This window comes from Palaemon carinicauda, chromosome 1 (genome assembly GCF_036898095.1).
Source record: "Palaemon carinicauda isolate YSFRI2023 chromosome 1, ASM3689809v2, whole genome shotgun sequence".
In the NCBI taxonomy this organism is placed as follows: Eukaryota; Metazoa; Arthropoda; class Malacostraca; order Decapoda; family Palaemonidae; genus Palaemon; species Palaemon carinicauda.
The window spans coordinates 303,363,804-303,382,663 of NC_090725.1; the positions used below are offsets into that span (position 1 = coordinate 303,363,804).

At 41.6% G+C, this 18,860-nt stretch overlaps 1 protein-coding gene across 1 annotated transcript in view; it reads left to right on the top strand.

Moving 5' to 3' along the window:
- Positions 1–18,860, top strand: part of LOC137658464 (putative lipid scramblase CLPTM1) — a 53,260-nt gene that overhangs the window by 24,403 nt on the left and 9,997 nt on the right. The window contains 2 exon segments of the mRNA XM_068393202.1: positions 9,100–9,263; positions 10,481–10,656. Of these exon segments, the coding sequence (XP_068249303.1) occupies positions 9,100–9,263; positions 10,481–10,656 (340 nt within the window).

The window sequence follows — 18,860 nt, forward strand, 5'->3', positions numbered from 1 at the left end:
TTTTAAATATTTAGAAGTAATTTTTTATGTCTGCTACACTAGTTATGGTAGTAATCTGTACCCAAAAAAGTTGTTAGTGCCTTATTTAAGCCCACAGAGTGGTTCACCCTAAAACTGGATTGTAGTGGAAGAACTGACCCCATTCATAGACCTCAGAAGAGTTTTTCATCACTTTAAGAAAGCTGTCCTTTGTAGAGCCACCTAAATGGGACTTCTCCTTAGTCTTACAAAGCCTCACTATTTTCCTTTGGAACTGCTTCAAGAAGTAGCCCTGCTCAGTCTCATTGAAGCAGATCTCTTGCTAGTACAGTAGACCTTATTTTGCAGCATCACATATGCCAGAAGCAGGTTTTCAACTTTCTTGTTCATTCTTTATTTTTTTTTTTACCAGGTTTTAAAATGGAACAGCTTTGATGTCCATTATTATGAATGATCTTCTCTATCCAATAAGTGTCATTTGTAACCATCTCTAGGGAACTAAGCCCTCAAGAGGCAAGAACCGTAGACTACTTCTGTTGTGTTCCGCACACTTCCTGCTCTTCATTAAAGTCTGCCTTGTTCGTTTCTCATTCATGCATAAAGTATAAACCGTCTGCGATACTTTATTCTTGGGGAGGCTAGTTATTTACAGCACCCCAAGAGAAAACATTGGATGCATGGTACCTGACCTATTCCGTCTCCTAAGTATTCCATTGAACCCTTTTTGTATACAGTGATAACCACCTGCTTACTCACACTTATATGGCTGATTAGTTTGGACATGGAATATTTTGATTTTATTTCTTTGGACATTTGAATATTTTGATCTTTTAGGAAGATTTAATTATTGAAAATTCTAACTCCAGAAATGTGTAGCTCATGGTATGTAAGGTGGAATACTCAAATAAATAGAGTATCTTTTGGACAACTATTCTATGCTGGTCATTTTGTTGATATTCTCATGATTTAGTTTTCATTATTGGAAAATTCTAGGTCTACTTTATTCATGTATGATGTGGTTTAGCGCATATTTTTATCTCTTGTATGGTAATATTTGATTGTCTTCCTGTGCTTTACTCAGTTGTGTGACTTAAAGAATCAGTGCCTTACTGTAAGCTTTGTTTAATATGGTGTGCCATCATCTTTAAGAGTTATTTTTGTGAAATGCTACAAATGTTACTATCAAATTTGCTCTTGTCTTCTAGATTGCAATAAATAATGTTGCTTTTCAAACTGACTCGCTTATTCTCCTTTCACTGTGCTTTTGTGGATTAATTAGTGTCTAGGAAACTAAAATTTTTAAGTAGTTTTGATAGTTTGGATATAATCATCTATTTTATTGGCCAACTGGGTTGGATTGATATACAGTAATCTTTAGCATAAGAACGTAGTAGTCTCTCTCTCTCTCTCTCTCTCTCTCTCTCTCTCTCTCTCTCTCTCTCTCTCTCTCTCTCTCTCTCTCTCTCTCTCTCTCTCTCTCTCTCAAAACGGAAAGTACAGTGAATCTGAGATTAAATTTTGGATCTTATTGCTATTGTTTATTGCAAAATTTATTAATTACCTGTACAGTACAGTACATGATGTGAAATAAAGGTGTTCTCTACATATATACAAATCTTCCATCCTTTGAAATAAGGAATGTCTTCAGCAGAACTATAATGGCCATTGGATTCGTTAATGAGGTACTTAGAACAGGTGATGAGCGAGGGTCAGTAATACCTCCCGCTCTCCTGCCAAACACACTAAACTTTGTCGTCTGCCACAACTAGTACAGACTTACTATTATGCCCTATGACCAAGGCTATCGATTCTGTCTTGTTCTTTCAGTCTTCGATGGATATTTGCTGGCTTTGTCTTTCACTATACTAAAGTTGTTTCAGTCTTCTGTGGATATTTGCTGGCTTTGTTTTTCATTATCCTTTAGTTCTTTCAGTTTCATGGCATATTTTTCTGACTTTGTCTTTCATTAAACTGTAGTTCTTTCAGTATTATGGGATAATTGCTGGCTTTGTCTTTCATCATACTGTAGTTCTTTCAGTCTTGGGTAGATATTTTCTCGCTTTGTTTTTCATTATAGAGACAAAGCAGGTTATGAGTAAATGCTGGGGAAATGATGGACCATTTAACTGATTTAAGACTGAGACACTGATCAATCCAAGCACAAACTGCTTTTTTTTGTGGTCATAATTGTGGGTAATCATCCCCATGTGGCGGGTGTAGATCATGGCCTCCCGTTCAGTGGCAATCATTTGCTTTAAACAGAAAAGTAAAGAAAATGTTTCAGCCTTATTCTTGGCATCGCCAAGTCCGGTGCCGAAGAAACGCTTTATCTCTTTTCTCTCTCCATAGAGAGCACATGCTACTGAATATCCTGCGTATATGCCCCTGGCTCTTTCTGTAGGGAGTACACATCAAGAGCCATAGGAAATCGTATTTATGTTAGTAAGTTTTTCAGGGTTTGGTGGCATATAGAGTTCCTCCAGTAAATGTCCCACTCCAACACTCGCTAAGAGCTCTACACAGCAGATTGCTGACAACAAGTTTGACCTAAGGACTTTACTGACTTTCATCAGAGAGGGGACTTCATGATTTCAGTGGATTTGAAAGACATATACAGTACTTCTAAGTACCCATCCATCAATCATCTTTGATGTACCACTGCTTCATCCTTAATGGAGTGGTGTGTAAGTTCAAGAACCTGTTTTTCGGACTGTGCTGCTCACCAGGTGTTCACTTGCATGTTCCCAGTATTGTCAGCTTGGAGCTTGGGCCAAATTGCATTGGATACATCCCATAATCTATCTTGACAATTAGTTGATCCTACCTTGCTCAGAGAGGCAGTTGTTATAGGATCGAGATACTGTAGTCTGATCTTCTGTCACCATCTTGGGATTGTGATGAATTGTTAAAAGTTGAATCTTACATCCAAGCAGAGATTGTACAATAGTATCTGGGTATGTCATGCTGATACGCTATACTTCAGAGACCCATTCTTGTTAGACTATATCTGTAAGTAGTAGTTACCCCATCCTCTCCTAACAAGAATACATACCTGAAGAGACCCTGAATCTTTTAGAATTAAATTTTCCACCCCAACCACACCTTTGAGTCCAGAGCCGAAGGTCAAAAGCAAAGAGTCTTTGGCAAGAGAGTGGGCTGTTCTAATTACCCACGTTCACCATCTGTTGTTAGTTTAAGGTTTAAATAAAAATTCTGTGGTTATTCCCTGCTCTGCTGTAAAGATTCCCTAATTCAAAGGACTTGGGATTGTATAGAAAGAAATAATACAAATGGATTTTGGAATGATTCCTAGCTACAGTATAAAAACCAGTATTATTTAAAGTTGAATTTCCAACCTCAGCTACCTCTCTCAGTCGTGAGCCGAAGGTTGAAGTAGTGAGTCTTTGTCAGGTCTTTAACAAATACTATGGTTGTTCTAGCTCCTCTGAAGATATTCTTTATTTTAAAAGAATTGGTTATATACTGTATATATATAGCTAGGAAAAATAAATATAACTTAAAATTTAATTTTTTTAGTTTATGGAATTAACAAATAAGACCATGATAATTATAATGAAAATAGTTAGAGGGCATAGAAATGATTTGAGGTTACAGTATGAACAAATAAGGCCATGATAATTATAATGAAAATATTTAGAGGGCATAAAAATGTTTTTATAACTTAGATTTAGCCCATTAAATGTGTTGCACATAAAGTCTTCAGTGGAACAATGATTGGCTGAAGTTCGTAGCTTTGCGCTGGGTTGCATGGATTTCCACATCTTTCGAGTTAAACTGTTTCACTTCTTCAAGTGTCTCACTTCTTGTTACATCCTATGAAGTAATCTAATTTGTTAAGAAAGATATTTCACTACCCAATTTATAATCCTGATTAGGTACTTGAGTGTTGCAATTGGGCTCCCAAAAGCTCTACCCCTCTTGCTCCTTTCAATTTCTACTTCGTAATATTGACTTGATGTTTTAACAGGTGGTAGTGATTTTTCCTTTTGAATTTAGTGTTAATAGATTATTTTTTGTTATTTTAAATTAATTTTCTGCTGGGATTATTCAGGTGTGTTTTGTGCCATGCTCTGCTATTAGTTACTTCCAACATTATTGTTTTTGGCTACTGGTTGCCTGCCCCTGATTTTCTTTCCACTTAAAGTTAGTCTAATACATGCTTTAATATACTTAGAGTCAGTAATGTTTTGATTAGAGCGGTCTAAAAATAAACGAAAGAGGAAAGGGTTTTCTCTTCCAGTGCCATTAGAGGCGTATTTTGGGGTTGAAGAAACTACAGTACTGTAGTCCCTTGGTTTTCATCTTTTCTTTACTATTATTATCAAGATTTTAATAATTAAACGGAGCTGCTAATATTTCATGTATTCTACTGTATATACTGTACATTAAAACCTAATTATCCACCAATTCTCAAACTGCTGATTTGGCTATCCACTGTTGAATTATTGATACCATCATTAAAAAAAATATGCGCTAAAAATTTACTGATCTGCACCCAGTAAATTGGAAGCACGGGGCAAAATAAAATGTGTGCCATTACTACACCATTTGTGATATAGTAGGCTGATGTAAAGCTGTGCTTTAAGTAAAGGGTATATTGGCCCAAGGGCTAAAAGGTTCCTATTCTTTCTTTGTCTCTATTTCCTTTTTATTTCTGTTACTCTCACATTTGTTCTGACATGAATACAATCCCTCTTTCTTTAATAGGATTATGATTTCATTGAAGGTGGAAACTCGTCTGTTAAAATTTACGATGAGGCATCGGTGGTTACTATCAGTAAAGTTTACTCCATCTCACCTTTACTTGAGCCATTGAGCAGTATGGATGTACTCTTGTTGTCCCTTACTTGGGTGGTTTAATTGTTCTTCTCTCTTTACTGTGTGTGAAAATTGCTTTTTTCTAGGTAGTAGGATGACCAGGGCACCAGCCACCCATTATGATACTACCACTAGAGAGTTATGGGGTCCTTTGACTGGGCAGACTACTACATTCGATCCTTCTCTGGTTACGGTTAATTTTCCCTTTGTCTACACTCACACCGAATATTCTGACCCATTCTTCACATACTGTATTCTCCTCTGTCCTTATACACCTAACAACACTGAGATTACCTAACAATTCTTCACTAAGGGGTTAACTACTACACTGTAATTGTTCAGTGGCCACTTTCCTCTTGGTAAGGGTAGAAGAGAGACTTTAGCTATGGTAAGCAGTTCTTCTAGGAGAAGGAAATTCCAAAATCAAACCATTGTTCTCTAGTCTTGAGCAGTGCCATAGCCTCTGTACCATGGTCTTCCACTGTCTTGGGTTAGAGTTTCTTGCTTGAGGATACACTCGAGCACACTATTCTATCTCCTCTTTATTTTAATGTTGTTACTGCACTTGAAATGTTTTATTTATCCTTGTTTCCTTTCCTCACAGCTATTTTCCCTGTTGGAGTCCCAGGACTTATAGCATCCTGCTTTTCAAACTAGGGTTGTAGCTTAGCAAGTAGTAATAATAATACATACATACATACATACATACATACATACATATACCAAGGCACTTCCCCCAATTTTGGCGGGTAGCCGACATCAAACTAATGAAACCAAAAAAGGGGACCTCTCCTCTCTACGTTCCTCCCAGCCTGACAAGGGACTCAACTGAGTTTGGCTGGTACTGCTAGGGTGCCACAGCCTACCCTCCCACATTATCCACCACAGATGAAGCTTCATAATGCTGAATCCCCTACTGCTCCTATCTCAGCGGTCATCCAAGGCACCGGAGGAAGCAGCAGGGCTTACCGGAACTGGTCACAATTGCTCGCCATTCATTCCTATTTCTAGCACGCTCTCTTGCCTCTCTCACATCTATCCTCCTATTACTCAGAGCTTTCTTCACTCCATCCATCCACCCAAACCTTGGCCTTCCTCTTGTACTTCTCCCATCAACTCATGCATTCATCACCTTCTTTAGCAGACAGCCATTTTCCATTCTCTCAACATGGCCAAACCACCTCAACACATTCATATCCACTCTAGCTGCTAACTCATTTCTTACACCCGTTTTCACACTCACTACTTCGTTCCTAACCCTATCTACTCGAGATACACCAGCCATACTCCTTAGACACTTCATCTCAAACTCATTCAATTTCTGTCTCTCCGTCACTTTCATTCCCCACAACTCCGATCCATACATCACAGTTGGTACAATCACTTTCTCATACAGAACTCTCTACATTCATGCCCAACCCTCTATTTTTTACTACTCCCTTAACTGCCCCCAAAACTTTGCATCCTTCATTCACTCCCTGACGTACATCTGCTTCCACTCCACCATTTGCTGCAACAACAGACCCCAAGAACTTAAACTGATCCACCTCCTCAAGTAACTCTCCATTCAACATGACATTCAACCTCGCACCACCTTCCCTTCTCGTACATCTCATAACCTTACTCTTACCCACATTAACTCTCAATTTCCTTCTCTCACACACCCTTCCAAGTTCTGTCACTAATTGGCCAAACTTCTCTTCCGCGTCTGCAACCAGTACAGTATCATCCACAAACAACAAGTGATTTACCTCCCATTCATGGTCATTCTCGTCTACCAGTTTCAATCCTCGTCAAAGCACTCGAGCATTAAACAACCACGGCGACATCGCACATCCCTGTCTCAGCCCCACTCTCACTGGAAACCAATCGCTCACTTCATTTCCTATCCTAACACATGTTACTACCTTTGTAGAAACTTTTCACTGCTTGCAACAACCTTCCACCAACTCCATATAACCTCATCACATTCCACTTTGCTTCCCTATCAACTCTATCTACGCTTTCTCCAGATCCATAAACGCAGCATACACCTCCTTACCTTTTGCTAAATATTTCTCGCATATCTGCCTAACTGTAAAAATCTGATTCATACAACCCCTTCCTCTTCTAAACCCACCCTATACTTCTAAAATTGCATTCTCTGTGTTATCCATAATCCTATTAATCAGTACTCTACCATACACTTTTCCAAGGACACTCAACAAACTAATACCCCTTGAATTACAACACTAATGCACATCTCCCTTATCCTTATACAGTATATTATAATAAAAGGAAAAACAATGTATAGGCATGTAATCCTGCTCTGGAATTGGTGATTGGATGTGCGTCACTTTCATGATTAGGTACAACATTGACCCCCATTTCTTATGCCCTTCTTGCATGACTGCTCGCAGTCTTCTTTTGAGCAAGGAGTGTAATGAACGTTTGGTCGCAGTCGGTAGAATGTGGCAAGAGGGGGTTAAAGAATCCTGCTAGTTCTCTTCTTTTTCCCTCAAGTATTCTACCCCTTGAGCCCCGTTCTCAGTTCGACTAGATTTACAGAAATACCTCAGGTTTACGTTTCAATAAAGCATGTACCAGTTCAGTTGCCTATGTTTAAGTTTGAATACTGCTCCTCAAGTCATCACAAGAGGGAGTAATCCAATAGCAAAGTGGTTACATCTAGTAATAAGAGATCATCTTTATTCAGAGTAAAAGTTAATCTTTACTGTATTCAGAATAACATTAATCTTTATTTGGAATAAGATTATTCTTTATTCACACAATTAGTAGTTCCTCAACAACTCTCCAAAGAGTCTTCTTTGAGACCAGAAGGTTCTGTTGAACCTGTTTTGTTGGCTCATAAATGGATAAACCTTTTAGGAACCCAGACACCTCTGGAGAAATTCATCCCTTATTGTCAACCGAAGATTAAGCCTTTTCAATTTCATCTAAACCAATTTTGAGGTGGGTCAAAGGATCTGAAAAGTGCCTGTTCTGTGGGATTCTCATCAATGTTATCTCCATAGAAGTGAATCTCAAGCTACAGGTTTCAGAACTTTCTCTGTTCTGCAAAGCCTGTGTCAGGATAGGGTGCTTCTTGAGAGAGTCTTTATCTGTCAAGAACTAGATCAATTGTGGAGTCACAGATGCACATAAATTACATAGAACTACTGGCTGTGTTCAGGGAGCTAATTCTTTCAAATTAGTAATATCAAACTCATTCCAAACTTGGAGTACAGTACTTTTATAGTCTAGAGTAGATTGACAGTATAACTGCTTCAGGTATAGTACTTTTTACCTAAAATCTTATAATTTGAGAGCTGTTGATGGTGGCATTCCAACTAGAAAACTGCTTTTTTGTCTAAAAACCTGTCAACTTGATTAGACGTAGGATTCCACTAGGGCATAGAAATGAGGTAAGAATTCATTTGTGCAAACTATACTTTCTCCCAGCTGATCAGTTACAAACAATCAATCAAGGTAGCTCGATTAATTAATGATAAGACGATGATTTGAGTGAAATTGCTCTCTGGTTGGAAGAATATCCTGCTCTTAGTAAATTCTATGTCATCTTTTTTAACTAAAAAGATATGGGATCATAAGTGTTTTTTGTCTATGAAACAAGTTTGTTCTTTAGAATTTTCATATGGGTTAGTATTTATGCTTTGTTTCTTCAATATGATGAGGAAGCATTAATTGCTTGAATGGAGCTTGCTTATACATGTTTTAGCCATATGAAATTGATTATGAAATTTGGATTGTATGTCTTCTGATAAATAAATTTTTGGACGTATATTTAATGATTGACCATAGCTGGAGTTCCTTGAATAAATTCAACTTTTAATCCATAAATAAGGTTTTTTTAGGAAATTAAATCTCAGCAAGTAGTATAATTTTTTTTTTCATGATCTATCACAAGGTACGCACATTAGTACGTACATTATTTATCCCAGCAAAGACTTGGAGTATTTAAAGTTCTGGTTTCATTGAAGTTTATAGGAGTATTTAAAGTTCTGGCTTCATTGAAGTTTATTGCTCTTTGAAGTATAATAGTTTAATCTCAAATAAGACTGGGAAATTCATGTATTGAAAAGCATAACTGCTTAGAATTCCTTATAATTTATGTTTATGATTTTGAATATTTTAAGTTAACCCAAAATAAATATCCTTTATTAAGCTCTAAATATGAATTCCCAACACCCTTAGTCTCCATTTGGCCCTCCTTACCTAACAGAAAAGTGACTGTTATCTTAACTAATTGAACCTCCAGCCTTGTTCCTTAACCCCTTTCAGGTGGCCGGGAACGGCAATGCTAGAGAACTTCGGTGGTGAAGAAGACGACGAAGATCAGGACACAATTAAGGAAGCTTTCCTTGAAACTTCGCCTTACCTCCTTGGCCTCACTATGGTCATATCTCTCTTGCATTCAGTGTTTGAATTCCTTGCCTTTAAGAATGGTAAGTTTTACAAAGTTTTTATTTAATATATCGATTGTCCCGTAAAGATTTAGTAGCATCAGTGCACCTCACTCAGTGAACTGTAGGCCTTCCCGGCTCTGGCCCATGGCCATGTGGCCCTAATCCATAAATTCATTCAATCTAATTTGCTACTCTGATGACTTGGGATTATCAGAAACTTATTGCGCTATCTTAGCTACGTGCTGAGCCTTTACTGTGCAGATGATGAATATTTCTTATTTCCTAACATTCTAAGAGAAACTTCTAAACTGTGGAAGTCCTTCACTATGCTTATGAAATTTAATTAATCTCAGGATACTTAAATATGAAAAATTTATGAGTTAATTAAGAGTGAGTTTGCTCTATGGCAAACCCATGATTCATCATCAGTCTTGATTTATAGCAACTTGTCATCAAGTCAGAGGCAATTTGGGATCCAAGTTACAAAACCCACTTAAGTGGTTACTTTCATTAGGCCCATGCCACTTTTTCAATGAAATATTTATAAAAGAGGAGGGAGAGGGAGCTGTTAATTTTGTTTTTGACTATTATGATCATCCTTTTTGTTCTATGAATGTTTTGGTATCAAAAAGGTCCACAATGATTTTGAAATAACAAAATTAGGATATACAATAATCCCCCAGCCATCGTTAGTGTTACAATCCAGCCACCTCCCTCCCCCAATTGCTGGAAACCCAATAAGTAGATACTAAAATCATTAGTTCTATGATGTCTCATTTTTTTTTATTGTCTATAAATTTAAGTTCTTATAAACCCAGCCAATACCAATAAACCCATTATACACTCGTAAACACTTTCCAAGCTAAAATTTACTTTCACTGTAGAGACATCCTCACATCCATATATACTGTATGCTTTTAAGTATGCACAAAATCAATGCATAGGAAGATTTGTAATAGTGAAAATCTCCTTTTATTTAACAGAGAAAGCAATTCAAGATTCTTCTATAGCAGAAACTTAGTACTGCTGATTTGTCTTTGGCTGTTAAGAAGGAGGCTAATGTTTATTTATAAACCAAAAATGTTTTGAAATGTTCTGTCAAATATTTAGGGGGATACATTGATAGTTTATTCAAGTTGAGAATATTAATGTAAATCCATGAAGATATAAATATCCCTTTCACTCTTTCAAGTTGTTCTGAATATTTTTTATCATTTTTCTTTCAATTCACTAATTACTGTATTTTCTATTTTCAGACATACAATTTTGGAACAACAGGCAATCTCTCGAAGGTTTATCCGTACGATCAGTTTTCTTCAATGTCTTTCAATCTGTCATTGTTCTTCTGTATGTGTTAGATAATGAAACAAACTTTGTTATTAAAGTCTCGTGCTTTATTGGATTGGCTATTGAACTATGGAAGATAACAAAAGTAAGTAACATTATAGTTTGATATATTTTCTGAAAATTTATTTTGTCTCTGTGATCAAGTTGTGCCTCATAGCAAACTTATTACTTATATTATAGCCCATTTTATGTGAGACTTGAAATCCCTCACACATCATACTTTTGTAGGAAAAGTAGCTTAGCGGTAGGTGGTGGCCTTTGGCATTTCTTGAATGCTTACTTCCCTGTGTATCTAAGTTTTTTACGGATGTAAACATTTTGTTTGCAGCTCTTAATGGGGAAAAGCAGACTATTCGTCAATGGTTAATTACAGACGCATTACTTTCAACCTACCTTCCTCTTCTGTGAAACATGAGGACCTTCTATCTTTCATTGCCACATAATCAAAAAGTGTTTTAATTTACCGTGCCATCTACACCATTCACTTGATGCATTGTCCTCTTCTTGAAGAGTTGATTCTCATACTTCTAGATGCCCAAAACCCCAATCTACAAATTCCTTAATGCTGAAAAGCAACTTATCATCAAGTGAGAGGCATTTTGGGATGAAAGTTACGAAAATCACTTGAGGGGACACGTTCATCAGGCCCATGCCACCTTTTCAATGAAAGGTTTAATAAATAGGAGGGAGAGGAGCTCTTAATTTTGTTTTGCTAATACCATAACTTTCCTCATTATTTTTACCAATAATTTGGTATAATTATGGTAAAATTCAGGATCAGGCTTGTCTATTACATATAGATTCTTCACAGTATTTGAGTGTAATGCATCATGTTTTTCAATATTAATCTTACCCGATGATCATGTAGCTGTCAACTCCGTTGCCCGACAGAAATCTACGGACGGGATACGCCAGCGATCGCTATACAGGAGGGGGTGTACTCACCAGCGCCATCTGTGGTCAGGTACTCCAGTACTTCTTGTCAACACCACCTCAATTTTTCCTCTGTCGTGCCGCCGGCAAGACCTACATGGATACGCTGTTGATTTTGGAGTCTTTGTTCACGGTTTTGGTGAAGTATTTGCTCTAAAATTTAGCCTTCGCTGTACAGGAAGCTTTTCCCTTAGCTTAGATAGCTTTTGGAATTAATTTGAATTATTGGTTAACGATCTTTGCTTTACTTTGGAATTCCCCCTTGACTGTTCTCTAAATTCAAGATGTCCGACCACTCTCAAGCTCCTAAATTTAGGCGATGTAGTGTTAGGACTTGTAATAGGCGTCTTCCGAAGGCCTCTGTTGATCCTCACACCGTTTGTTCCGATTGTAGGGGAAAATCCTGTCAATTGGAAGATCGATGTGGGGAATGTGCTGGGCTTTCGGAATTCGAATTTAATGAATTCCTCAAATATACAACTAGGTTAGAGAGGGAGAGAGTTAGGAGGAGTTCTTCTCGCTCTTTGGTTTATTCCTCTCCCCATGTCCCTCAACCTTTTCCTTCCCCTGTGGTGGTGACCCCCGAACCTGCTACGAGTGCTCAGCCTGATATGACGGATATGTTGCGTGCCATTCAGGCTCTTGGTGATAAGGTGGAGTCGTTAGTTAGTGACCACAATCTTCTCTTGGCAGATGTCAAGGAACTTAAAGTGAAGAGTGCAGTGGGAAGTGTTAGTGCCAGTGCTGTGCCTAGTGTCAGTGTCAGTGTTGCGCATGAGGATACTTCTGTGCGTGCCAGTCGTCCTCCCAGTCCGGGACCTCTTGCAAGCTCCCAAGCCCAGGGGAGAAGCAACGTCGAAGGGCAAAAGGGTTCGGCAGGCCTTGATCGGCGCACAGTTGTATCCTCAGTGGTTGCGGGCGTATCTGATAGAGATCGTCACTTCCACTCCCAGACGAATGAGCCCTTAAATTCCTCGTCTGCGGAAGAGGTTTCCAGGAGGAAACGGTGGACCCAGGTCTCACGACCTCTCAAACGTAAGGTCCCTTCCGAGCTAGTCCAACGGCCCAGGTGTAGCCACTGGGCCAGTTCGGACTCGCCGCAGTCATCTGATGACTGCACACCTCCTAAGAGAGGTAGAGTGGTGCCTCAACAGGCCTCTGCTCCAACTTCTGTGGACCCCAAGTGGTCTATGCTGCAGACTATGCAGTCTCAGCTTGCGGCTTTGATGCAGGAGTATCAGGCAGAGAAGGTTAACACCCCTCCTCCTGCGAGCGCTCCTCCACCTCTGCGCAGTCCTCCCTGCCAGACGCATGTTCTTGCGGCTCCTCCTGCTTCCTTGCGTGAGCTGCCGCATCGGGAGTTGCCAGGTTCCAGCACTTTGCGGCAACCTCCTCTACCCATGAGGCAGGAGCCTCATGCTATGCGGCAACCTCCTCAACCCTTGAGGCAGCAGCCTCATGCTATGCGGCAACCTCCTCAACCCTTGAGGCAGGAGCCTCATACTGCGCAGCAACCTCCTCAACCCTTGAGGCAGGAGCCTCATGCTATGAGGCATCCTCCTCAACCCATGCAGCACGAGCCTCTTACCATGCAGCAGCCGCATTCTATGCAGCATGAGCCTCATCCCATGCAGCATGAGCCGCATACCATGCAGCATGAGCCTCATGTCTTCCAGCATTCGCTTCTGACCACTTCGCTTGCTCCTCAGACCGCCGCAGAACCTCCCTCACTCCAGCCCTCTGCCTTTGTCATTGCCAGCCCTCAGTCTATTCAGCAGAGGCATGATGATGGATCCGCTAGTACGCATGCACCCGTTCTGCAGGATTCAACCATTCAGCCTGCCGCTCTGCCTTTACCTCTCGCTACTCAACTCTCAGGCGATGAGGTTTCTGAGGATGAAGCTGCTCATCTGGATGATCCTACATCTGATGTGGAAGGACACAAGTCTTCGCCGCCTTCCTTAGACTTTCGCAAGGTCCTGGCTCTGTTCAGAGAGTTGTACCCTGAACACTTCGTGTCTGCAACCCCTCGTTCTCCTCCCTCCGAGTTTTCTCTAGGCATGCAGTCTACTACGCCTGCCTATACCAAGCTTGTCCTCGCCAGATCATCAAGGAGAGCTTTGAGGGTTTTAGGGGATTGGTTGCAGTCCAAGCAGCAACTGGGAAGGAACTCTTTTGTGTTTCCTCCTCCTAAGCTGGCTTCTAAGTCGGGCGTCTGGTATGCCACGGGAGAGGAACCTGGCTTGGGGGTTCCTGCCTCTGCCCAGGCCGACTTCTCAAGTTTGGTTGACTCTCCCCGCAGGTCGGCTATGAGACGCTCGAAGGTCTGCTGGTCCTTTTCTGATCTGGACCACTTGATGAAGGGAGTCTTTCGCGCCTTCGAAATTTTTACCTTCCTCGATTGGTGCCTGGGGGCCTTAAGCAGGAAGACTGCTCCTTCTGACAAAGACTCGGCCATGCTGATCATGTCCAGTATGGACAAAGCAATTCGCGATGGTTCTGGCGAACTTGCGTCTATTTTTGTCTCAGGAGTCCTCAAGAAAAGGGAACATCTATGCTCCTTCTTATCGACTGGTATCACCCCTTGCCAGAGGTCAGAGTTGCTGTTTGCTCCTCTCTCCAAGTGCCTGTTTCCGGAGGAGTTAATCAAGGGGATGGCTGCGGCTCTTATCCAGAAAGATACGCATGACCTCATGGCTTCTTCAGCACGTAAGGCTAAAACCTTACCTTCCGTGCCGAGATCTTACCGCACTCCTGTGGCTGATACACCTGCTACCAGATTCATTCCGCCCTTTCGTGGCAGAGCCTCCAGTAGAGGAAGTACCCGTGCAGACAGTCACCGGGGCAAGTCCAAGAAAGGTGCCAAGTCCACGAAAAGCAAGCTTTGACTTCCCTCCTCTCCAGACAGCTGTAGGAGCCAGACTCAAGACCTTCTGGCAAGCCTGGGAGAGCAGAGGTGCAGACGCTCAGTCTGTCAAGTGGCTAAGGGAGGGATACAGAATTCCGTTCTGCCGCAATCCCCCTCTGACCACATCTCCCATCAACCTCTCTCCCAACTACAAGGAGAAGGACAAGAGGCTAGCGTTACAACAAGAGGTGTCGCTCCTGCTACAGAAGGAGGCAGTGGTGATAGTTCGGGACCATCAATCCCCGGGCTTTTACAACCGTCTCTTCCTGGTGGCCAAGAAGACAGGAGGTTGGAGACCGGTGCTGGACGTCAGTGCGCTCAATGCTTATGTCACCAAGCAGACGTTCACAATGGAGACGACGAAGTCGGTCCTAGCAGCGGTCAGGCAGGAGGACTGGATGGTCTCGTTAGATCTGAAAGACGCCTACTTTCACGTTCCCATCCATCCAGACTCCCAACCTTTTCTGAGATTCGTCTTTGGAGAGGTTGTGTACCAGTTCCAAGCCCTGTGCTTTGGCCTGAGCACGGCACCTCTTGTGTTTACGCGACTGATGAGGAATATTGCGAAATTCCTTCACTTGGCAGACATCAGAGCCTCCCTTTATTTAGACGACTGGCTTTTAAGAGCTCCCACAAGTCGTCGCTGTCTGGAGAGTCTCAGATGGACTATGGATTTGACCAAGGAACTGGGCCTCTTGGTCAATTTAGAGAAGTCCCAGCTCGTTCCTTCCCAGACCATCGTTTACCTGGGTATGGAGATTGAGTCGAGCTTTTCGGGCTTTTCCGTCGGCCCCAAGAATCAACCAAGCCCTGGAGTGCATCCTGAGCATGCTGTGGAGGAACCGATGCTCGGTGAGGCAGTGGATGAGTCTAACAGGGACTCTTTCATCGCTAGCCCTGTTCATCGAGTTAGGGAGACTCCACCTCCGCCCCCTTCAGTACCATCTGGCAGCTCACTGGAACAAGGATATGACGCTCGAGACGGTCTCAATTCCTGTTTCCAAAGAGATGAGGGCTACTCTAACGTGGTGGAAGAACAGCATTCTTCTCAAGGAGGGTCTCTCGTTAGCTGTTCAGACCCCCGACCATCATCTCTTCTCGGACGCATCAGACTCGGGCTGGGGCGCGACATTGGACGGACAGGAATGCTCGGGGACATGGAATCAGGAACAGGAAACGCTTCATATCAATTGCAAGGAGTTGTTGGCGGTTCATCTGGCCTTAATGAACTTCAAGTCCCTCCAGCTAAACAAGGTGGTGGAGGTGAACTCCGACAACACCACAGCCTTGGCGTACATCTCCAAGCAGGGAGGGACTCATTCGAGGAAGCTGTTCGAGATCGCAAGGGACCTCCTCATTTGGTCAAAAAGTCGAAAGCTCAAGCTGGTAACGAGGTTCATTCAGGGCGATATGAATGTTACGGCAGATCGCCTCAGCCGGAAGGGTCAAGTCATCCCCACAGAGTGGACCCTTCACAAGAACGTTTGCAACAGACTTTGGGCCCTGTGGGGTCAGCCAACTATAGATCTGTTCGCTACCTCGATGACCAAGAGGCTCCCATTGTACTGTTCCCCGATTCCAGACCCGGCAGCAGTTCACGTGGATGCCTTTCTGCTGGATTGGTCCCACCTCGACCTGTATGCATTCCCGCCGTTCAAGATCATCAACAGGGTTCTTCAGAAGTTCGTCTCTCACAAAGGGACACGGCTGACGTTGGTTGCTCCCCTCTGGCCCGCAAGAGAATGGTTCACAGAGGTACTGCAATGGCTGGTCGACGTTCCCAGGACTCTCCCTCTAAGAGTGGACCTTCTACGTCAACCTCACGTAAAGAAGGTACACCCAAGCCTCCACGCTCTTCGTCTGACTGCCTTCAGACTATCGAAAGACTCTCAAGAGCTAGAGGCTTTTCGAAGGAGGCAGCCAGAGCGATTGCCAGAGCAAGGAGGATATCCACTCGCAGAGTCTATCAATCTAAGTGGGAAGTCTTCCGAAGCTGGTGCAGGGCCAATGCAGTTTCCTCTACCAGTACCACTGTAACCCAAATTGCTGACTTCCTGTTACATCTAAGGAATGTTAGATCTCTATCAGCTCCTACGATCAAGGGGTACAGAAGTATGTTGGCAGCGGTTTTCCGCCACAGAGGCTTGGATCTTTCCACCAACAAAGATCTGCAGGACATCCTTAGGTCTTTTGAGACCTCTAAGGAACGTCGGTTGTCCACTCCAGGCTGGAATCTAGACGTGGTCCTAAGATTCCTTATGTCATCAAGATTTGAACCTCTCCAGTCAGCCTCTTTCAAGGACCTCACTCTAAAAACTCTTTTCCTCGTTTGCCTGGCAACAGCCAAAAGAGTAAGTGAGATTCACGCCTTCAGCAGGAACATAGGTTTCACATCTGAAACGGCTACATGTTCCTTGCAGCTCGGTTTTTTGGCTAAAAACGAGCTTCCTTCACGTCCTTGGCCTAAATCGTTCGAAATACCTAGCCTATCCAACATGGTGGGTAACGAGCGGGAGAGAGTACTTTGCCCTGTCAGAGCTCTTAGGTACTATCTTAAAAGGTCAAAACCCTTGCGAGGACAATCGGAGGCCTTATGGTGTGCTATTAAGAAACCTTCACTACCTATGTCTAAGAACGCAGTTTCTTACTACATAAGGCTTCTGATTAGAGAAGCTCATTCTCATATGAAGGAAGAAGATCTTGCTTTGATGAAGGTAAGGACACATGAAGTGAGAGCTGTGGCTACTTCAGTGGCCTTCAAACAGAACCGTTCTCTGCAGAGTGTTATGGATGCAACCTATTGGAGGAGCAAGTCAGTGTTTGCATCATTCTATCTCAAAGATGTCCAGTCTCTTTACGAGAACTGCTACACCCTGGGACCATTCGTAGCAGCGAGTGCAGTAGTAGGTGAGGGCTCAGCCACTACATTCCCATAATCCCATAACCTTTTTAACCTTTCTCTTGAATACTTTTATTGTTGTTTTGGGTTGTACGGTCGGCTAAGAAGCCTTCCGCATCCTAGTTGATTTGGCGGGTGGTCAATTCTTTCTTGAGAAGCGCCTAGGTTAGAGGTTGTGATGAGGTCCTTTAGTATGGGTTGCAGCCCTTTATACTTCAGCACCTAAGAGTCGTTCAGCATCCTAAGAGGACCGCTGCGCTCAGTAAGGAAGGCGTACTTATTAAAGGCAGAGTAATGGTTCAAGTCGACTTCCTTACCAGGTACTTATCTATTTTATTTGTTATTTTGAATAACTAATAAAAATGAAATACGGGATACTTAGCTTCTTGATTAACATGTATACTGGTTTTCACCCACCTCCCTGGGTGTGAATCAGCTACATGATCATCGGGTAAGATTAATATTGAAAAATGTTATTTTCATTAGTAAAATAAATTTTTGAATATACTTACCCGATGATCATGATTTAATTGACCCACCCTTCCTCCCCATAGAGAACCAGTGGACCGAGGAAAAAATTGAGGTGGTGTTGACAAGAAGTACTGGAGTACCTGACCACAGATGGCGCTGGTGAGTACACCCCCTCCTGTATAGCGATCGCTGGCGTATCCCGTCCGTAGATTTCTGTCGGGCAACGGAGTTGACAGCTACATGATCATCGGGTAAGTATATTCAAAAATTTATTTTACTAATGAAAATAACATTTTGCCCCATTTTGATAAGCCATTTTTTATCATCTTTTTTTATGGCTGCTCTCGTTATCCGTGATTGATTAGTTAACGAAAACGGGTGTGTGCCAAATTTATGGATACAACATAGATTTTTCTAAAAAGAATACATGGTAAGTCTGCTGAATTACAAGTCATAATAACTTTCTCTATATTATTAGCAGTGATGACAACCAGGATGGAATTTTATCTGAAATTCTAAAATCCAGAATCCTCTAAAATCAGAATTTTTTTTTTAAATAAAAAAAAAAAAATTCTACAGTATTGTGAAAATTCCAAACATGACCTTTATCATACAGAAATAGAAGGCAATATTAGGGTAAAAGCCAATGAAGGATGTCTGCTAATCTACCACTTTGAAAACTTGAGGACTTCTAAAAAAACATTGCTAAGAAAATTCAGTATTTTAGTAAATGGTTTAATGTTTTTGGCACAAGCGTAAAAAAAAAAGAAAAAAAAATATTCAAAGGAGAAAGTAATTACTCCATCTGAAGGGCCTCCTTGTAATGGATAATGCTCACCCTCCAAACTTGCAGGAGGAAATGTTGCTTTATGAGGTTCTTGTTCCTTAACACAACTACTTCTCTCATTCTGTTGATGGACCAGCAGGTTATCTCCAAATTCAAGAAGTTGTAAAGAAAGGCAATTTTCAAGAGGTCCTTTGACGGGGTCTTTGACAGAAATAACCCTGAGAAAGGTTTGGAATGACCATTTGAATCCTATTGTCCCCTGCATAAGTCTTATCGACAAAGCCAAGCAGG